The 18968-nt window shown below is 42.8% G+C and overlaps 2 protein-coding genes across 3 annotated transcripts in view; one reads left to right on the top strand and one right to left on the bottom strand.

The window, feature by feature from the left end:
* The first annotated feature begins 92 nt into the window (after nt 1-92).
* Nucleotides 93-3766, top strand: rdh1 (retinol dehydrogenase 1). Its single transcript, XM_026377435.1, has 6 exons — nt 93-514; nt 1534-1569; nt 1696-2026; nt 2418-2676; nt 2880-3043; nt 3125-3766. The coding sequence occupies exons 1-6, from the start codon at nt 512-514 to the stop codon at nt 3349-3351; spliced, it is 1020 nt and encodes a 339-aa protein (XP_026233220.1). The 5' UTR covers nt 93-511; the 3' UTR covers nt 3352-3766.
* Nucleotides 3477-18968, bottom strand: part of lrp2a (low density lipoprotein receptor-related protein 2a) — a 39343-nt gene continuing 23851 nt past the window's right edge. For both annotated transcript variants that reach the window (XM_026377432.1, XM_026377434.1), the window contains 36 exons: nt 18724-18924; nt 17953-18195; nt 17740-17865; nt 17418-17537; nt 16677-16808; nt 15868-16069; nt 15476-15771; nt 14708-15374; nt 14142-14312; nt 13829-14052; nt 13431-13608; nt 12709-12905; nt 12366-12611; nt 12148-12276; nt 11132-11251; nt 10365-10481; nt 9926-10042; nt 9678-9815; nt 9361-9483; nt 9074-9202; nt 8716-8847; nt 8453-8584; nt 8210-8353; nt 7954-8119; nt 7736-7864; nt 7426-7649; nt 7135-7314; nt 6610-6729; nt 6358-6448; nt 6137-6204; nt 5568-5685; nt 5341-5461; nt 5068-5178; nt 4738-4854; nt 4587-4658; nt 3477-4478 (listed from right to left, as the gene is read on the bottom strand). In XM_026377432.1, coding sequence (XP_026233217.1) covers nt 4308-4478; nt 4587-4658; nt 4738-4854; nt 5068-5178; nt 5341-5461; nt 5568-5685; nt 6137-6204; nt 6358-6448; nt 6610-6729; nt 7135-7314; nt 7426-7649; nt 7736-7864; nt 7954-8119; nt 8210-8353; nt 8453-8584; nt 8716-8847; nt 9074-9202; nt 9361-9483; nt 9678-9815; nt 9926-10042; nt 10365-10481; nt 11132-11251; nt 12148-12276; nt 12366-12611; nt 12709-12905; nt 13431-13608; nt 13829-14052; nt 14142-14312; nt 14708-15374; nt 15476-15771; nt 15868-16069; nt 16677-16808; nt 17418-17537; nt 17740-17865; nt 17953-18195; nt 18724-18924 — 5972 coding nt within the window. In that variant the 3' untranslated portion in view covers nt 3477-4307. The remainder of the gene's footprint in view (nt 4479-4586; nt 4659-4737; nt 4855-5067; nt 5179-5340; nt 5462-5567; nt 5686-6136; nt 6205-6357; nt 6449-6609; nt 6730-7134; nt 7315-7425; nt 7650-7735; nt 7865-7953; nt 8120-8209; nt 8354-8452; nt 8585-8715; nt 8848-9073; nt 9203-9360; nt 9484-9677; nt 9816-9925; nt 10043-10364; nt 10482-11131; nt 11252-12147; nt 12277-12365; nt 12612-12708; nt 12906-13430; nt 13609-13828; nt 14053-14141; nt 14313-14707; nt 15375-15475; nt 15772-15867; nt 16070-16676; nt 16809-17417; nt 17538-17739; nt 17866-17952; nt 18196-18723; nt 18925-18968) is intronic.

The raw sequence follows: 18968 nt of genomic DNA, 5'->3' as shown, positions 1-18968 counted from the left end.
ATTGTTTTCTCTTCTAATCAAACATGTTTGACTTTTCATTATGTCTTCAGTTTGACTCCAGACATTAAGATGCTCCTCAGGTCATATTGCTCTTAAAACTGTCACGCCTCAATCAACTTGTAAACATTTTGCTCGTGCTGTACTTTGGCTCCTCTGCCTCTGTTTTAGTCTTTTAGGTTATTGACGGTCATTTGTCTTCAATATCAAATATAGTAAATCTTGTTTTGTTTGTAACCTTTGAGCTGAAATGTTTTGAGAGTGGATTTGGAGTAAAGGGAAGACCAGTTTTCAAAACCTGGGGTCATGTAATCTGATGTAGTTGATTGCGCAACCCCCCTCTGGTGAAACATTTAGCCCTGCTTATATATACACTATGGACCTTGACTTTGTGAGCGTACACACTGAAACGGTCCTAAGAAAGTTAACCACAACTTCCTCTGGAGCTTCCAGTGTTGACTTGGAAAGGATCATCACTGCCTTCAGACACATCTACACCTAAAGAACTGTAGCCATGGTATGTCTGTTCTGCCAAATGACTAAATGTAAATGTTTGTATAATGCAGATGTGGACTAATTGTTTATTTTTTGCATATGCCGATTTAACGGGTTTTGTTGCTGTCAGTCAATGAATTCATTAGTCAGTTCACCCAAATCCCTCATACGTCTGGTGGTACTGTTTGTAGCGATGCTGCTATTGCCATGAGTGAATCCTAGTACAATTGAAATACATTTAAGTGTTTTTCAGTGTGTGTGTGTGTGTACAAGGAATCACAAATGTATAGCTTATTGAAGCTCCACAAACATTTAGTTCATATTTGGAGAAAACAAGACGGTTTGGACAGTTGCATTTTCCTCGTGCAGCTACAACCAAGCATATTTTATTCAGATTTAGTTGTTTATTGGCTGTGTGATATGATTGTGACGATTTTTGTTACGCAAGTCACAAACTTTGTACCATGTGTGTAAAATGCATTCCTGTCATATCTGCATTGACCCACAAGGGGTCCCTGAGACAAGAGAATACTGCAGGCCCTTACTGAAATATTTACACTCTTGGAGGGTGTGTAGATACCATGTGCATTATGAAACCATCCATGTTGCTTTAAATGCACTGTTTAAGTTAAGGTAGCTAAAGTTCACTGTATGGTATTGGTGTATACTGCTATACAGACACACATATATACCTATATACATTATATATGTATGTCTGTATAGCAGAGTATACACCAATACCGTACGATAAACTGAATTGACAGAACAATTATTAAGTTAATCACATTATATATATATAATGTGATTATATTGTTGAGTATGCACCAATACCATACAGTAAACAGTGCTGACAGACCAGTTTACAGTGCAGGCCTTTATGAAGGACTGTTTCCTCCATTGCTTATTATGTAATCCAGGTTTTATTACTGCTTAGTGTTGGATAAGAATCAGGAGGAGGTGGACTGTCAGTTGTTCTATATCATGCTCTAGTTAGATAATTTGTAGTGTATGTTATTCTTAAATCTCATGTTTCTCACTCAGGTGTCAACTGAAAGTGTAACATCATATTTATTAGAGGTAAGTGGATTTCTATGTTTTTGCATTATTTTCATAAATGTTTACTCCCTTTTGTATAAAGGAAGATGAAATTCAAATGTTTCTTTTAGGATTTACCACTTTTTTATTTTTGTTTGTTTATTTTAGGTAATCCTGTCACATCCGCTCATGACCTGTGCTCTACTTCTGTTTACCACTGCTGCCATCTGCTGGTACATCAGAGACTCCTACGTGGTCAGTGGCTTCAGCCAGAAATATGTGTTCATCACAGGCTGTGACAGTGGCTTCGGGAATCTGCTGGCCAGACAACTGGATCAAAAAGGTTTCCACGTCATCGCCGCATGTCTCACAGAGAAAGGTGCAGCAGAGTTGGCAGCAGCGTCCTCCCTCACACTGAAAACCCTCCTGGTGAATGTTACAGACAGTGAGAGCATCAGGAGGGCGGTGGAGTTTGTGAGCAGAGAGGTCGGAGAGCGAGGTGAGCTGGGAGGACAGCAGGGGGTACGCACAGATAGGGTGCCAGTCAGAGTGAGGCACTGGAGGAGATAAAGACAACCCGAACCATCCCATCATCAGCCTGTCATCCCCCTACTGATATGTTAACACACCCTCATTTTTAAAAAGTAGAAAATATCTACCTCACAGGCTGCATTTAACAGGAGCACAGTAAATGTTCCTAAGATAGATAAAAAGTTTATCCTGACCAGACTAGAAATTATCTGTGCATATGGATGCATTTCATAAATCATTTTCGACTTTCTCACATGCAAACATTTGCAACGTCGTGACGAAGAAGCTCTAACACTAACATTTTTTACAAAAACGACATCTCTGAAGTTGAATCATCATCTTGCTTCTTGACTCTGCAGGTCTGTGGGGGCTGGTGAATAATGCTGGCAGGTCCATCCCCATCGGTCCACCAGAGTGGATGCAGATGGAGGATTTCACAAAGGTTTTGGATGTGAATCTGTTAGGAGTGATCGATGTGACGCTCCAGTTCCTGCCACTGCTGAAGAAGGCCCCGGGCAGGGTGGTAAATGTGGCCAGTGTTCTGGGCAGACTGTCTCTCACTGGTGGAGGATACTGCCTCTCCAAATGGGGCGTGGAAGCCTTTTCTGACAGCCTCAGGTAGTAGGATGTAATAACAAATAAGTAATAAAATGCCAGAAAAACTGTGTCCATCCAGAGAAGGCAGTAAAAAGAAAAGCCACAAAGAGGGGTTATTATTTTGGTTGTAAGTGTAGTTGATCACTTCTTTTGGTTGCAGTAGGGTGATATTAGAGCCATCTGCAAACATTTTAAATACAATAATGTTTGCTTCTGCTGCCCAGGAGGGACATGCATCAGTTTGGAATCAAAGTGAGCATCATCGAGCCTGGTTTCTTCAAGACGAGCGTAACGCAGCTGGATCTAATTGAACCTGACCTGAGGAGGCTGTGGGCTCGTCTTCCTAAAGATGTTAAAGACTCATACGGAGAGACATACTTTGATGACTGTGAGTAGAAGTACACTTATTTATATTTAGTAACTGTGAAGTAAATGTACTAAATGACGTGTAACTTGTTTTATCACTCAGATTTAAAAGCCCAGGAATTCTCCATGAACATGTTGTGCAGTCCAGATCTCTCCAAAGTGACGAACTGTATGGAGCACGCGCTCACTGCTCGTTTCCCGCGCACGCGTTACGGTGCAGGCTGGGATGCCAAGCTCTTTTGGATCCCTCTGTCGTATCTCCCTTCATTTGTTTTGGACTTTTTCATCGATGTGCTTCTTCCTTTACCTACAGGAACAAGAAAAATCTAAAATACTTCTAACAGCCACTGTAAAATAGCTTGCATGATTTTTTTTATCAATAAAATTAAATTTAATTATTACAATTATTGAAACAATGAGGAAAAAATATCAAGAGTTTGTTACAAAATAGGAAATTTATTCATTCTCATATCAGCAGCAGTAATTTAAACCATCGGGTGTGTTGTGGATGATCACATACAGTTATTGTCATCATTGACATACAAAATAATCATTCTGTAAGTAAAGAATTTATTCACCTTTTTTTATAAAACAACTCTTCATGTCTGCATCCTCAGGTCATGTGTTGCTTTTCAAGATAATCAACTACACAAATTCATTTCCATGCATAAGACATGGACACATTCAAGTATTGCTCCAAACTATTTTGGCCATTGTTCCAATATTATTACTAAAAAAAAAAAAATATTAGATGATTTAAAATCACAAAGTCAGGGAAAGCCAGTTTATTTTGATTTAAGCCCTGAAATGAGGTATATAAACATAAAAATGAAGTAAATACATCTTCAGTTTTGTTCAGTGGCAAAAATTTCACACTAATTTCTCTAATAACCTTCGTTCATATAAGTACTGTACATTCAGAATGCAGCTCGCCTTTTATATGTTATCGTGTTGAACTATTCATAGATCTATATCAAAGATATTTTCCTTCAAAATCTTACTGTTCAAATTTTACAAATGTACAACATATTTATTAACATTTCTATCAGCAGCTTCAGTGCAAAGATATACAAATTGTATATCAGAAAGAAAAAACATCAACACAAGAATTGGCATAAGAAATGTCAGAAGGCATAGTCACAGGAGACTTTTTTCTTCATTCTATCGAAATGTATTTCTCTTTCCTAAGACAAATTTTGTACACAGGCTGCATAAAAAAATAAATTCTGTGCAAAGCGTGTTTTGTTCTGTTTTTTTTTTTTCGATTCCCATCTGTGAGCGAGGGGTTATACGTCGCTGTCCTCTTTAACGAGGTTGGCTGTGTCTTTGAAACTGTCCTCGGTTGGCGAGAAGGTGCTGGGACGATCCCTCTTCTGAAGTTTGGCGGGGGGAGCGAACGGAGAGGGCTCAGGTTCAGAAGGGTCCGCGCTGCTGCCTACAGGCTTCTCATCCTTCATCTGTGGAATAATGCAGAAATTAAACGAGATGAAAAAATAAACTTCAGCTTTTTGTTCTGTATCTGTATCCATCTTAAAACATGATTTGCTCCGTGTGTCCAAACTCACCTCAGAGTATGAAGGGTTTTCAAATGTGGTACTCGGCATTAATCGGCGTTTGAATAAGCTCCACTTTGACTCCTGCAAACAAAGGTTCAGTAGAACGATTTATCTGACAAACACCAGATTAATGTAGACACACTCTATAAAGGAGACTCACCTGAACAGGCTTGGTGCTGACAGACGATGTGTTCACGATGCCCGCGCTCTGATCGCCACGATACGCCGGATTCACAAAGTTGTTCTCCAGCTGTTCACTGCTCACATTAACAGTCACCTGATTAACAGTAAAAATAAAAAGGGTGTCATATCAGTCATCATGACAAATGAGCTAACTGGTTTAATTTCCGAAATCTGTCAAATAAAGGCAATCATCAGGATGCACTTCCAAAGGGTTTTGAAGATGTAAGATGCAAAATGTGTTTTTGTTTTTGGGATACAAATGTTGACTGCTAGAAGTTATAGTTTATACAAATCTGAAAAACTGTACCTGTGTGGCATGAATGACAGCAGGATCCCCAGACACTGCAGAAGCCGTGGCATAAAGCGGGTTCTCAAATGTAATCGGCTGCCTCCCAGCTTCCATGGCAAAACTGTCATCCTATGGGAATAGTATATTGACATTGACAATGACAATTTGATTTGTAAAAGTTGCCATTTCATACCAAATAAAATGCTTGTTTGTGACTCAGGAAAGCTGATGGTACACTTTAAGTGACCTGGGGGATTATTAACCACTAATAAGCATCCATCCTGGACTCACCATCTGCATGCCTGTGTCAATGAATGACACTCCAATGTGTGACGGTCCGAGATCAACGTTATCACCCGAGCGGAACGTCACCCCATTCCCTGTGTCGCCGGACTTCACCAGGCTGCTGAGGCTAGACAAAAACACAACATCCCAATGTGGACTTTGATCTAACTGTTGTACTGAGCACTTCAGTGTAATTCTAATTCAGGAAAATTCAGAGGTGAGAGATGAGTTACCTGGGTAGTTTGGGCATGGAGGGGATGAAAGATCCAGTTCGTTTGTAGTTCAGGAAAACCCCAACAGCCAAGGCTCCAGTAATGATGATGACAATGATGGCCAGGAAAACAGCCACAGCTAGGCACAAAAAACAAAAAGAACATATTCAGTCAGTAGGTGCTGATGATTTACATTCCTACTTCAATATGTTGCTGACAGGTCCACCGCTGTTAATGACCTCTGGCTGACCCATTAGTTTACTGAACTATTAGGGAAGTTAAACAGTGATCGACGGCCGTACTACTTGGCTATTTATTAAGAAAACGTGTTGTAAATTTGGCCAGAAAACATCTTGAGTGTTTGCTTATTCAGACATTTTGTTCTTAGCTGTTTTATTTGCCTCATTGAGTTTGGGCTTGACCTGCTTCAGTAAAGTCAACATCAAGACTGTAACTGAACCCACACGTCAGCCAGTGCATGTGTTAAAGTGGAATCTGTTAGTTACTGCAAAGAAGAGTCAGTGTGGCTAGAATTAGTTCAGTACTAAATGTAACTGTAACTATAATGATATTTTAAACGTGTGACTTACCTGTTCCTGCTGGAGCACCGCTTGACTTCCCCATCTCACAATAGCTGCCCACATAACTGTATGGACACCTGGAGGAAATCATAATACACATCATTTTGTTCAAATGGAAAAACATGCATGGAAAAATAACATCTTCAACTGTGTTTTAAATGGATTGCCCAAAATATCTGGCTTACTGGTAAGATGATCATCTGCTGGTGTAAAACTAAAACTACACTCACTTGCATTTGGGCAGACCGCCTTCATCAGTGTAGCAGGTCCCACCATTCATGCATCTGCATGCAAGGGGCATTGCAACAGGTGCCTCAATGGCTGCAGGAGCAAAAGCCGGGCAAACACACAATCATCAACAACAACAAAACCACACATGAGCAGCCAGGCAGGTGGAGAATGGATATATGAGGGCACAATGAGATGCAACACAACAGTTAACGCAACACCGCAGACAGTACATGCTCTCATATGTTGTTTACCTGCATCGCATTCAGTGGTGTCAAACCCCACTGGAGAGGAGCCTTGTGGACAGGCGCAGGTGTACCCACCAGGACGGAGGAGACAGAGGTGACTGCACACGTTTTTACAAGGGTTGGACACTGAAGAGCATGAATATTAAAAAAAAAAAAAAGTGTTAGCTTCCATCCCTTGAAGTAAACTCAGACACTCAGTGACAAAGTGTGAAAATCCATACACAAACCTGTGTAATTTAAATGTTTGTAAAATCTACAGTACACTGTAATGTGTAAACAGCTACACTCATATGGAGGATTTATTAGAATTAACAGTCCTGCAAGTAAAAGCTTACAGTGTGTTGGTGAATTCATTAATGTTGTTTTCTCTAGCAAACAGTAGCATCAAATGTCAGTGTAAGAAAAAAAAAAAGCAAATTATGGTTAAGCAATTGTTACAGATGGGTTGTATCTAGAATTACATCTTTGATTTGATTATATTATCAGTAAGTCATGCTATCTAACAGTATATGAATTCCTCATTGTTCAGACCTGACTGGATGTGTCGGTGCTCCTGGTAAATGCGGACTTGAGTCAGCCAAGGGTTGATGGTTAGGACTTTGACTTTATTTCCTTTCCCAAACTTGTTTGTCTTCCACACTTCGCCTTTGTCTTTTGTCGTCCAGTACACGTGCCCCTCAAAAACATCCAGACTGTAGGGATGTCCTATATCTGAAAGAGAGAAAACACAACACTTGTTGCACATTATAATTCATCTTTAATCACCGTCACTATGATTTGAATAAAACACCAAATGTCGGTCCTGTATTACAGTGTCCTGACCTCCTGATATGATGATCTTCCGGTCTGTGCCATCAGACTTCATAGACTCAATGGTATTTTCTTTGGAGTCGCACCAGTAGATCCTGTTTCCATTCACAAAGTCCACAGCCAGACCAGTAGGCCAGCCCAGGTCTTCCTCATTCACCAGCACCTCTCTGTGCTGACCATCCATCCACGCTGACTCTATTCTGGGTTTCCTGCCCCAGTCTGTCCAGTACATCATTCTGTTAACACAGGAATGTTAGTTCTTATCATGCTGTACAAAGCAATTAAGCAATTTTTGTTAAACAAAAGCTTCACAGTTTTGTACCCGAGCAATGGATTGACAACAATAGCAGCAGGCTGATCAAGGTCTGTGTGGATTAACCACTTCCTGTAGCGCCCATCCAGCTTGGCCACTTCAATTCGATTGGTCCCGGAATCAGTCCAGTAAATGTGCCTACAAGTGGTTACAAGTACATACTGAGTAACTGCTTGAACTAAAGATACGTTTCTACAAAACTGAAGTCAATGTCCCAGGTGAATTACCCGCCAACCCAGTCCACTGCGATGCCATCAGGATTAGAGATGTATCTCAGGTTCAGATCCACCTGTTTCGCTGGGTTGTTACCATGATCGTTGAATGTGGTCATGTAGGCACGTTTGATGGAGCCAAATTGGGATCCTCGACCAAGAACTGTCCAGTACACGACACCTACGGCACAATATCAAAATATGAGAGATCTTTTTGAATAAATATTCACTGCAGCCAAGAGCAACATTAAAAATGTCTACAATAGCATACTGAGGCCTTGTCCCTCTGGGTCCCACAGGTAATCCAAAGCTTGGATGTGCTCAGCGTTGTCCACATAGTCTGAATACTCCTCAGTTGACAGGTTGAAGCGACGGATGCGAATGTTGTCCGGCAACAGGAGCACTGGTGGGTTTCCTATACAGAAATGAAATGCAATTAGCAAGTTTGGTTTTAATAAGAAAAAAAAGAAAACATTTGTAAAGAATTTTCCTCTTTGATCAAAGTCCAACTTACCCTGGGCAGCACACTCTGTCCCATGCGGCTCACCAACTGAAAGAAAGCCTTCAGCACAAAAACACTCATAGCTGCCCTTTGTGTTCTTGCAGTCCTGAGGACACGTCCCATACACTTCACACTCATTCACATCTGTTCCCAAAAGCAAAGGAGAGGGAAAAAACACAGTTTTCTCTTTTTCTGTCGTGTGAATGTCGAATAATACTTTGTCTTAGTGTTTAAGTGGATTGAGTGTGTGACTGGCTAACTGAAGTGCTGTTTACCTTCACAGGTGTGTTTTTCAGTTGTTCTGGGTTTGTACCCAGGCCTGCAGGAGCAGAGGAAACCTCCCTCCGTCAGGTCAGTGCAGTTGTGTTCGCAGATGTTGTCACTGCATGTGTGCCCGGTGCCATGGTCTGAGAGGAGCACATACAGGAACACACACTTAAAAAAGACACTCATGTAGGTCACTGTACAGCTCACTTATCATCACTTAATTTATCATCTTAATAATTAATAATTATTCAGTTATGGTGCAGCAATTGCTATTGCATGTAATAAACATGGACATACTTGTTATATTTGGGGCATTTAAATTATGTATATGAACACTAAGGCATCAACTTGACTAATGTCACTCACGACAGCCAAGCTCATCCGACTGGTCTCCACAGTCATCATAATCATCACAGGCATACTGTAGAGGGATGCACTGTCCGTTACTGCATTTGTACTCATCATCTGTACAGGGTCCATGTGTCGGGCTTTGACCTAGATAGAGACAAACATATCAACTCAAGAGGAGTCATTTACTGTATACATTTAAAAATGTATATAATATAGTATTATTATATTTTGAATGGGTAAATGAGTAATCAGCTACTGCAGCAGCCTGTTAATATCATCAGCGTAATCTCTGTAACACGTACAGTTTTCTTGTCGCTCGTCTGAGCCGTCCCCGCAGTCGTCCACAGAGTTACACAGCTCGTGGCTGTAGATGCAGCGATTGTTGTCACAGCGGAAACGGAACGGGGTGTCACACTGGATGTCCACTGTGGATCAACAGAAACAGCAATAAACCAAGAACACCATACAGCAAAGTTAGTAGATCCAAATATTCAGCACAATGACGAATGAGTTAAATGAGGGGTCAGTAGCAGGTCAGTTGATGTGATTTGGGTTTGAGGGCTTTAGTGTAAAACATTTTGGTTTTGTGTGTGCAGGAGTCAGTGTTCATGTTACTTACAGCAGAGGTGAAGCTCCTCGTCTGAATCGTCTCCGCAGTCATTGTCTCCATCACATTTCCAATGGGGCTGGACACATACATGGTTCTTGCACTCAAAGAGGAAGGAGGGGCAGTACGTGCCGTTGGGAAAGCGGGTTGCTGAAAATCAGAGCCATTCTGTCAAACTAAATTTGGGAGTGTTGTTGTTGTTTTTGTTTTTTTATTATTAAAAGTGCACAGAGAAAACCATCAGACGTTTAGACACTCACGGCATGATATCTCATCTGTGAAGTCCAGACAGTCGGCATTGCCATCGCATTTAAAACGTTCAGCGATACAGTGGCCACTGCCACACTGGAAGTAGCCAGGGTGACAAGTCCGCAACTCTGTAACACAGTCAAACCAACAAAAACTGCTTCATATATGAGTAGACTTTCCTTGTGACTACAATAACAACAGTCTGTCAGCACCCCAATCTCTACATTTTCTTTCCTAAATGGGAAATACTCTTACACATCATAATGCACTCTACCATCCCTGCATGGCAGAAATGCTTCAGCTGTACCAAAGTGAATAAATGACTATTGGTGGTCCTGTCCGTCTGTGCTACCCTTCTAAACATCAAGTCTTATTGCTTCTTTGTTCAATGCCGCCCTCTGTACTCACAAACAGCCAGACCCCCAGCCAAAACAAAGAACCTCCACTTACCACAGTCCCTTTCATCCGAGTTGTCCTCACAGTCGTTGTCATGGTCACAGACCCAACGGTCGGGAATGCAGCGTAGATTATCACAACGAAACTCGCTCTCTGTGCACGCGCGTGGGGCTGCAGGAAAAACACAAAAACAGACATTTCAGTGCAGAATCCAGCAAATGCAGAACTGGATTATGTTGTTATGTCGCCCCTATTAGAAACTCAATAATCAAGCAGATCTCAGTGCATCAAAATGCACTGTGACATCAAACATCCACACTTATCCAACCCAACATGTGCAGCCGTTACCCTGCCGTGAGCTCATGAGTTCACTGGAGACAAACGCTCCTGGCATCATCAGCACAACAGCAATGGGAGCGGCACCACGATGATTTAACCGCAGTCATGCTTTCTACTTTGAGAAACTACATTATCCTTATTAACTAGCATATCCTCAGACATGTTTTAATTCTCCAGGGCAAAGGGTGACAGACTCCCTCACTCCCTCTTTCTGACACACTGAGGACAGCTTGTTTCTCTAGCAGCTGATAAGACTGCCTCTTTCAGCACTTCGCTGTCAGTAGACAAGTCTAGCCTCTTACAAAACCTCTGTAATGGAGGATTATTCTGTGTCTTCAACACTCCTTTTAAATTTGGATAAGTCACAGAAGCTGAGCACAAGTCCTGCAGTAAACCAACCTGAACGACACTTTTATACACAATTTATTTGACTTTTCACTGTACAGACGGAGTAACTTCATTAGTCAGGGTGAAGCACTCACTGCAGCTGCGTTCGTCAGAGCCGTCCCCACAGTCATTGTCCCCATCACACCTCCACCTCAGTGGGATGCAGTGGTGGTTATCACAGCGGAAGTCTCCACTAGGATCACAGGTCAGTTCATCTATGAAAAGAGCAGGCACATGAATACAGTTTTGCAGTTTAGTGTCAGCTCAATGAAAGCAACATAGCGTAAAAAATAGTGTATTAAAAATTAAATGGCTGATTGAAAACACTGTTGAAACTGTTTTCCAATATCAAATATCACGACACATGAGAGACTGTACAATACGACTTTTAAATTTGAAGTAATAAAGAAAAGTTTGGAAAGAAAGACTTCATTTTTAATTAAACTGCAATAGTCATACAGTAGAGGGAGGAGAGCACCATGCCTCTGACAGATGGGTGACCTCTATCCATGCCGGTATGTGTCTGTAGAGGATAAGTGCCGGAGACGAGAAGCACAAGAGGGAGAGGAGTGGAGGAGAGCTGAGCTGGTCTGAGCCATCTCTACCACACAGTGCTGGGGGTCAAAGATAGCACAGAGCTAGCTAGTCCTGCCCTCCTAGCCCTCCACCTGGCCCATCTGCTACATTCTTAAAGGAAGATTAGTACAGATCTCCCCTCCTGCGCAGGCATGGCACTAATGGAGTGAGGGCCTCTGATAAGAGACGGGAGGGCCACGGCAAGTGTGTTTGGATCGTAACAAAGTACAAAGAGACTTGTGTGAACCCTGCCCCCACACAAGGACAGAGTAAGAACACACACACATATACACATATTATATATACCCATACCAGACAGCTAATAAATCTGTGGTGCTCTCAGAGAGAGGTAAACTGTGGGGGAGGGGGAGTGCTGAAACGCTCTCCATCAGTATCTCCCTCCACCTCACTCTGTAATGTTTGAGAGGAAGCTGACTTTTCAAGGTTCTGATTGAGTGATAATAATAAACAATCTTCAAATCATTGCCATGATTCAAGCAGGTCCTCAGTTCGTCTTCTTCAGTCACAGACTCACCACAACCCTGTTCATCGCTGTTGTCTCTGCAGTCATCGTGGCCATTGCATACAGACCACAGGGGCACACAGCGGTAGTTGGTCTTGCAGGCAAAATCTGTGTGATTGTCACATCGATATGCTGGCCCCACTATGGTGAAAAGATAACACACATTAGGGCACTGAAATGTTATTCCTTGTTAAATTAAAGAAAGCAGACATAAAGGGTTTATGACGCACTGCACTCCTCTAATGGTTCATCAGAGTTATCGCCACAGTCGTCGTCAACATCACATTTCCAGCTCTGAGGGATGCAGCGTCCGTTGCGGCACTTGAACTGTCCAGGGCGGCAGGTCCTGGTGGAGCAGTGGGAAGGGTCCTCATCAGAATGATCGCCACAGTCGTCCTCACCGTCACACTGCCACGACTCAGGGATGCAGCGCTTATTGGCACACTGCCACTGATGGGTTTCACACTGGTGTGTAGCTAAAGGGAAGAAAATATAAAAATAGTAATGTGACACAACTGAGTAAACAGTACAATGAAGTGTCAGAAGTATCAGTAAGTAACAAACATAACCTACCACACAGCACAGGGTCTTCATCTGACCCATCATGACAGTCCTGGTTGCTGTTGCAAAGGAAGTGAGGACTCGTGCAGTTTCCATCGTTGCACTGAAACTGCCCGAGTCTGCAGTGCCGAGACGGACAGGTGGAAGGCTCGTCTGATCCATCCCTGCAGTCCCTCTGACCGTCACATTTCCACCAGATGGGAATACAGCTGTTGAAGCAGGATGACCAAAAATTAGAGATTAAGTGAGAAACATGTTGAATAATGCAGACGACAGTGAGTCACAAATTAAGTATATATAACAAACTCCAAACCACAATTCTTAAACTTCTTTAAGTCTGGCTGGCATTGAAAGGCTGAGAAAAAATGATCTTAAAGCTTCAAAAAGCTCAGCCAAGCCTCTGCTGCCCTCAGAAATATGAGGCACAGACAGCAGAGGGTGCTGTTCTTCCAAAGTGACTGGAGCTCTTTACAGTTCATTATAAAGACAGGTTATCAGTGAATAAAGTTACTTACCTAAATAATGTTTCCAAAAGTTTTTGGTCATTTTGTCAGTAAAGATGATAAAACATAAAATTATTAAACATAAAAAATCTAGTTTCAGTTTTGAATTTTGATGTTAAAAAAAACTCCTGGCATGACAACTACACATAATATTACCTGTGGCGTCAGTTTGATAATATACTGATCTTTAAAAGGATGCGTGTCAAATAAATATGAGAAATGTTTACAAACCGTTCATTGTTAGCACATCTGTACTGGGTGCTGGTGCACATGGGAAGGCATCGAGTCACACCTCCTATTTGGACAGTCAGGAAATGGTCTGGGCACTCGCAGGTGTGTTCTCGCCCCCCATGACGGATCAGGCACAGGTGAGAGCAGCCTCCATTGTTCACGGCACAGGGATTGTTTACTGTCAGAGGAAGAGTCACAGTCGGTCAAACAATCAAACAGTTCAGCGGAGTTGAGCAAATACAACCAAGGTACTGTTCAAACAGGAGCAAATGCCCGTGCTGAAATCAACTTTAGGTGGACATGTCAAGATAAGACTTGATTAATTAATTATTTTGTAAAACAAGAGGGACAAAATGTTGTCAATTGAAGATTTTGAGGTTTTTAACTAGTTAACTCACCTATCGGCTGTCTGTAAGGATGACACACATGGATGTCAAATGGCCTGTGTGTGGTGTTAACCAGGACCTGACGACCTGAGCCATCATATTTGTTGCCTTTCTCCACTGTGCGCGTGTTCCAGTCAGTCCAGTATACAGTGTCCTCAAACACAGTTAGAGCGAACGGATGAGGTAAATCTCCATTATACACTGTGTGTCTGTGTTGGCCATCCAAGTCTGAGAACCTGAGAAAAGAAAGGGGGTCATGTGTCTCACTCCACTTACTGCAGGCTGAAAAAGCATGAGCATTTCCTGACAAACTCAATGTACTTACTCGATGTAATTGAGATGAGCGTCGGACCAGTAGAGTTTATCATTAGTGTAGTCGATGGTGATCCCATTGGGCCACTCTATCTTGGTGGTAATGATGGGCGTTTTGTTGGTTCCATCCATTCCAACTCGGCCTATAAAGGCTTTGTCCCCCCAGTCAGTCCAGTACACATATCTAAGAGATACCCAAGAAAAATTGGCATATTTCCATGCAATTCATTTTAATTACTAGCTTGAGTTACTAGAATGTAGAAAACCTCGAAAGGCAACATGCTTGCAAAATTAACTTACTAATAGACTATATGCTTGCCGACTGCTACAACTATTCCTATAATTAGTACAACATTTCAATACATAGTTCTTTCCAGAAATCTTCCAACATACTTGAAATTACAGACCCACAAATTAAAGCATTAACAATAAATTGACAAAAAATGTAAAGACGTAATAACAAAATAAGATGAAACATACATAATAATCCTCCTTTATGTGTTGCTGGCGAGACTGCAGGCGACACATCAGCCCTAACGATTTATTGATTGCTCTGCCTGAGACCTGCCTCATACTCACCCATATTTGGGGTGCAACACAACACCTCTGGGGTTTTCAAAACAGAAAGTGTTATTGGCATCGACACAGTGTTCAGCCAGTTTCTTCACAAATCGACCATCTAATTCCGACACTTTTAGACAGTCCAAGAAGCTGTCCACCCAATAGAGTTTCCGGCCTATCCAATCAACAGCGAGCCCCTCGCCATGAAGAACTCCATTGACCACCACCTCTCTGTTACTACCGTTGAAGGACATCCTCTCTATCACTCTGCGGCTCACATCAGTCCAATAAAGACGCTTGTCGACGCGATCGAAATCCATGGCCACCACACTGGTCAGGCCCTGCAGGATCAGAGAGTAGGCCTGCCCATCCGTTGACAGGTTCCTCAGGTAATAGCGGTTGCTGAAGATGAGGTAGGGGGAAATGTTGCTGTTCTGACGGCAGCTCCGACCATCGGGCTCTCGCAGGAATCCTGGAGCACACTTACACACGTATGATCCAACAGTGTTCTCACAGACCTGGCTGCACACGCTCGGTGTCTCAGCACACTCATTTATATCGTCACACGTTTTCCTGTCGGACATGAGCCGGTAGCCGGGACGACAAGTACAGATGAAACTGGTGGGTGTGTCAGTGCAATTGTGATCACAGTGATGGACGGAGGGGTCTGTGCATTCATTAATACCTACGGTCAGAGAAGCATAAGAGCAGCAACTGTATGAGAGGCATCAGCATTTACACGTACAACTTCCTGCATTTCTGTAGCCAACATATCTTCACACTCACCACATCCCTTCTCGTCGCTGTTGTCAGAGCAGTCATCGTTCCTGTTGCACACCTGGCTCTGGGGGATACAGTGTCCATTGTCACATCTGAACTCTGCAGGGGGACAGGTCGGTGCTGGTGTGTGGCACATGTGCTCCAGCTCATCAGACTCGTCGCCACAGTCATTGTCCCCATCGCAGACAAAGTCGTGGGACACACAGCGGCCATTCTGGCAGGTGAACTGGTGCTGCTGGCAGGGCTGGTAGGTGCAGCCCTGCTCATCGCTGCCGTCCCCACAGTCATTACGACGATCACACCTGATTTTAAAAGAGACCACAAAAAATCAACTCACATATTCAGATAGACTGATGACAGGTGCCATTTATAATATTTCATTGAGTCTTTCCTCTCACCTGTAGGGACTACGTATGCAGAGGCCATTGCTACAGGTGAACTCGTTGATGCCACAGGATCTGCGTGTGCAGTTTTGATGCTCATCTAATGCGTCCGCACAGTCAGCGTCTCCATCACACACCCAGTCTCGAGGGATACATTTCCGCTGAGGTGGCTGATTGTTCACACAGGTAAACTCTGCACTTGAACAGGTGCGATTGGCTGTAAAACGAAAATTCACAAGAAGATAAATAATGATGGTGATGACCCAGTGTCAACCTGCATTTCTTGCAATCCAAACATTCCAAACTGTATTTCAAAACATGCAGCCGTAACCTCAAATTCTTTATCCACCTAATGATTGATTCACATTGTTTGATGTGAGTCTCCTACAGAGGCTCAGGCAGTGCTGAAAACTTTTGCTTTAGGCATCTTATTGTTGGAGCACACACTGGTGAGAAATAAGAGTCTTGATCCTCCCTGAGCCAGGAAGCCAGAGAAAGGAGACATGCACAAAGTAACGAGTGAGGCAGGAGAAATCAGGAATGTCAGCTCCACGGACTGGAGACCTTCATCAGGACACTAAGATGCTAAGACACTGTCTCCCCTGCAACACTCTCCCAGTGGTGTACAACCTAATCCATCAACATTCTGAATAACAAGAGAATGAAGGAAGCAGAAGAGGGAAAAGACGTAGAGTAGCTGTAAAGTAGTAGTAGAGTAGTAAAACATAAGAGGGTGGGTTCTTAGGAGAGGACAGGAACAACTAGTTAGGTGTTGGAAGAAGTATCTTACAAAATGACAGCAGTAAGGAAAAAGAGATGCGTACCACAGTTGTGTCTCTGGTCCTCATCACTCATGTCACCGCAGTCATTGTCCCCATCACAGATCCAGGAGGAGGCAATGCACCTGCCATCATCACAGCGGAACTGGTCTGTGTTGCAAGTTCGGACCAATGTGGCTGCAGGGAAAAAAACGAACAACTTCAGACTGCAGAGAACACATAACAAGACACATATAGTGCTGTGACTGTATAACTTATGTCAACAGATTTAAATCCAATATAAATCTTAATCCTTCTGTATCTTTTTTTCTTTTTTTTTTTTTTGTAATTGTTTATTATCTCGGCTACTTCCCCCACTGCTTTTAAACCAATAGGGAAGGAACAATACAAGACTGGCAAAGCTTTCAAAATAGTCATGGCAACTCCACATTCCCATGCATGGTGAACTATCTAAACAAAAGCCAAAGTGAGGCTCTGTAACCCCTGGTGGACAAAAGGAGGGGGAGGTGCTGTTTGTCAGAGGAAGATGAGGGGCGTCACCGCAGAGGAATGCTGCACACAACAGGAGGCCTGGCTGACCACATCGTCAACAAAGAAATACACCAGTGACTCGCACTCTCCGCTACATCACTCACAGCACTCTCTCACACCAGCCCAGAGATACAGACTGGCGGACGGACAAAAACACACAATTACTGAGCAGCTGATAATGGGGAGGGGGCAGGCACACACACAAAGCCAACAGGCCCATTCCAGGGGGGGGTGAGAGAGTTGTGCGACACTCACTGCAGGAGTGGGGTTCATCAGAGGCATCAGAGCAGTCTGCTCCTCCATCACAGTACCAGTGGGCGGGAATGCAGCGACCGGTGGAGCAACGGAACTCAGTCTGGGAGCATGTGGATGTAGCTATGAAGAAGACATTTAAAAAAAGGCATGAAATCACTCACACGTGGGAATCGTAACATGCCAACAAAAAGGCAAGGCAAGGACTGATCTGGTTCTGACTCTAACCTCCTAACCTTCAGTAGGTTTAAAAGACTGGTTCGCCTACATTCTGTAGATTACCAGAAACGGAATAAACATAATATGGCTCCTTTCTTGAACTCACCACAATGTGTAGGGCTCTCATCGCTCATATCCCCACAGTCATTGTCTCCATCGCACAGGTATGAACGTGGGATGCAAATGTTGGTAGACTGACATTTTGTTTGCTCTGGTTGGCAGGTTCTGTCCGCTGATAATCATATACAGGACATATTATAATTAATAACCACTTTTGTGAAGGTTTACCTCTGTGTAATTTCAATGGCAGGACACTCACGGCAGTTTTGTTCATCAGAGGTGCCGTTGTCATAGCAGTTGTTGATGCCATTGCAAACATAGTCCTTTGCAATGCAGCGGCCATTGTTGCAGGTGAACTCCGTGTTAGGGTCACATGGCCTGAACAGACAGCCGACCTCGTCACTGTTGTCCCCGCAGTCATCATAGTGGTCACAGCGGTAGTGATAGGGCACACATCGACCATTGCCACAAGTAAAAACTGTAGGCTCACATGTGTGGAAGGCTGTGGATCAGATTCAAAGACCGGTGAGAGAACTAGCCACAGCAGAAAGACGGCTGATATACTCATGAAGATCATTTTACCTGACAAGGCAATAAAGGATGACAGCAACTGTGGGACTGCATGCAAAGAAGCACATCGATTCACCAGTTAGTGTTGATTTGGATTATTATTATTATTATTATTATTATTATTATTATTATTATTAAGGGAGCATGTTAATGAAAATTTGATCACAAAGTGCAAGCATACACACCAACATTAGTGAAGTCAGATTTAGGTCCTAAGAAAGAAATTTGTTAAAGCAAAAAACAGAATATGTTAGTGTTAGTGAAAGTAAGTAAAAGAAACAGAACTGCATGTAATAGAAAAGAGAGTGGAGCTTCGATTTACTTTTTGAGAGGAGGGTCACAATAAACATTGTGAGATTTTAGATTAATTCAGTTTATTGAGAAATAAACAAAAGTAGGGAATCCAATGAATTCCAAAGTTTCCTTCAATTCAAAGTTCTTATATTTAAGAACTCCCTACCACAGACTCTCTCCAGCTCATCACTGCCATCTCCACAGTCGTCATCATTGTCACATATCCACTGGGCGCGAATACAGCGGCCATTCATACAGGTAAACTGGCCTGGCTGGCAACGCGTTCCATTATCAGGGATGCAGTGCTTGTTGTCGGCGAGGTACCAGCGACCCTCCGATGGACACTGACACTCAGCTCCATTTGGTCCTGATAAAATAAAATAAAAAAATAAAACAGTTTATGTCGTTTAC

Source organism: Anabas testudineus, chromosome 21, assembly GCF_900324465.2.
Source record: "Anabas testudineus chromosome 21, fAnaTes1.2, whole genome shotgun sequence".
Taxonomy (NCBI): Eukaryota; Metazoa; Chordata; class Actinopteri; order Anabantiformes; family Anabantidae; genus Anabas; species Anabas testudineus.
Note: the sequence above shows the minus strand (reverse complement) of the source record. Positions and strands in the feature narration are given on the sequence as shown.

Excerpts from the sequence above, each read along its gene's own strand:
- rdh1 (XM_026377435.1), top strand. Across the intron at positions 2,677-2,879 it reads GCCTTTTCTGACAGCCTCAG|GAGGGACATGCATCAGTTTG; the intron begins GTAGTAGGATGT and ends TCTGCTGCCCAG. Across the intron at positions 3,044-3,124 it reads AGAGACATACTTTGATGACT|ATTTAAAAGCCCAGGAATTC; the intron begins GTGAGTAGAAGT and ends TTTATCACTCAG.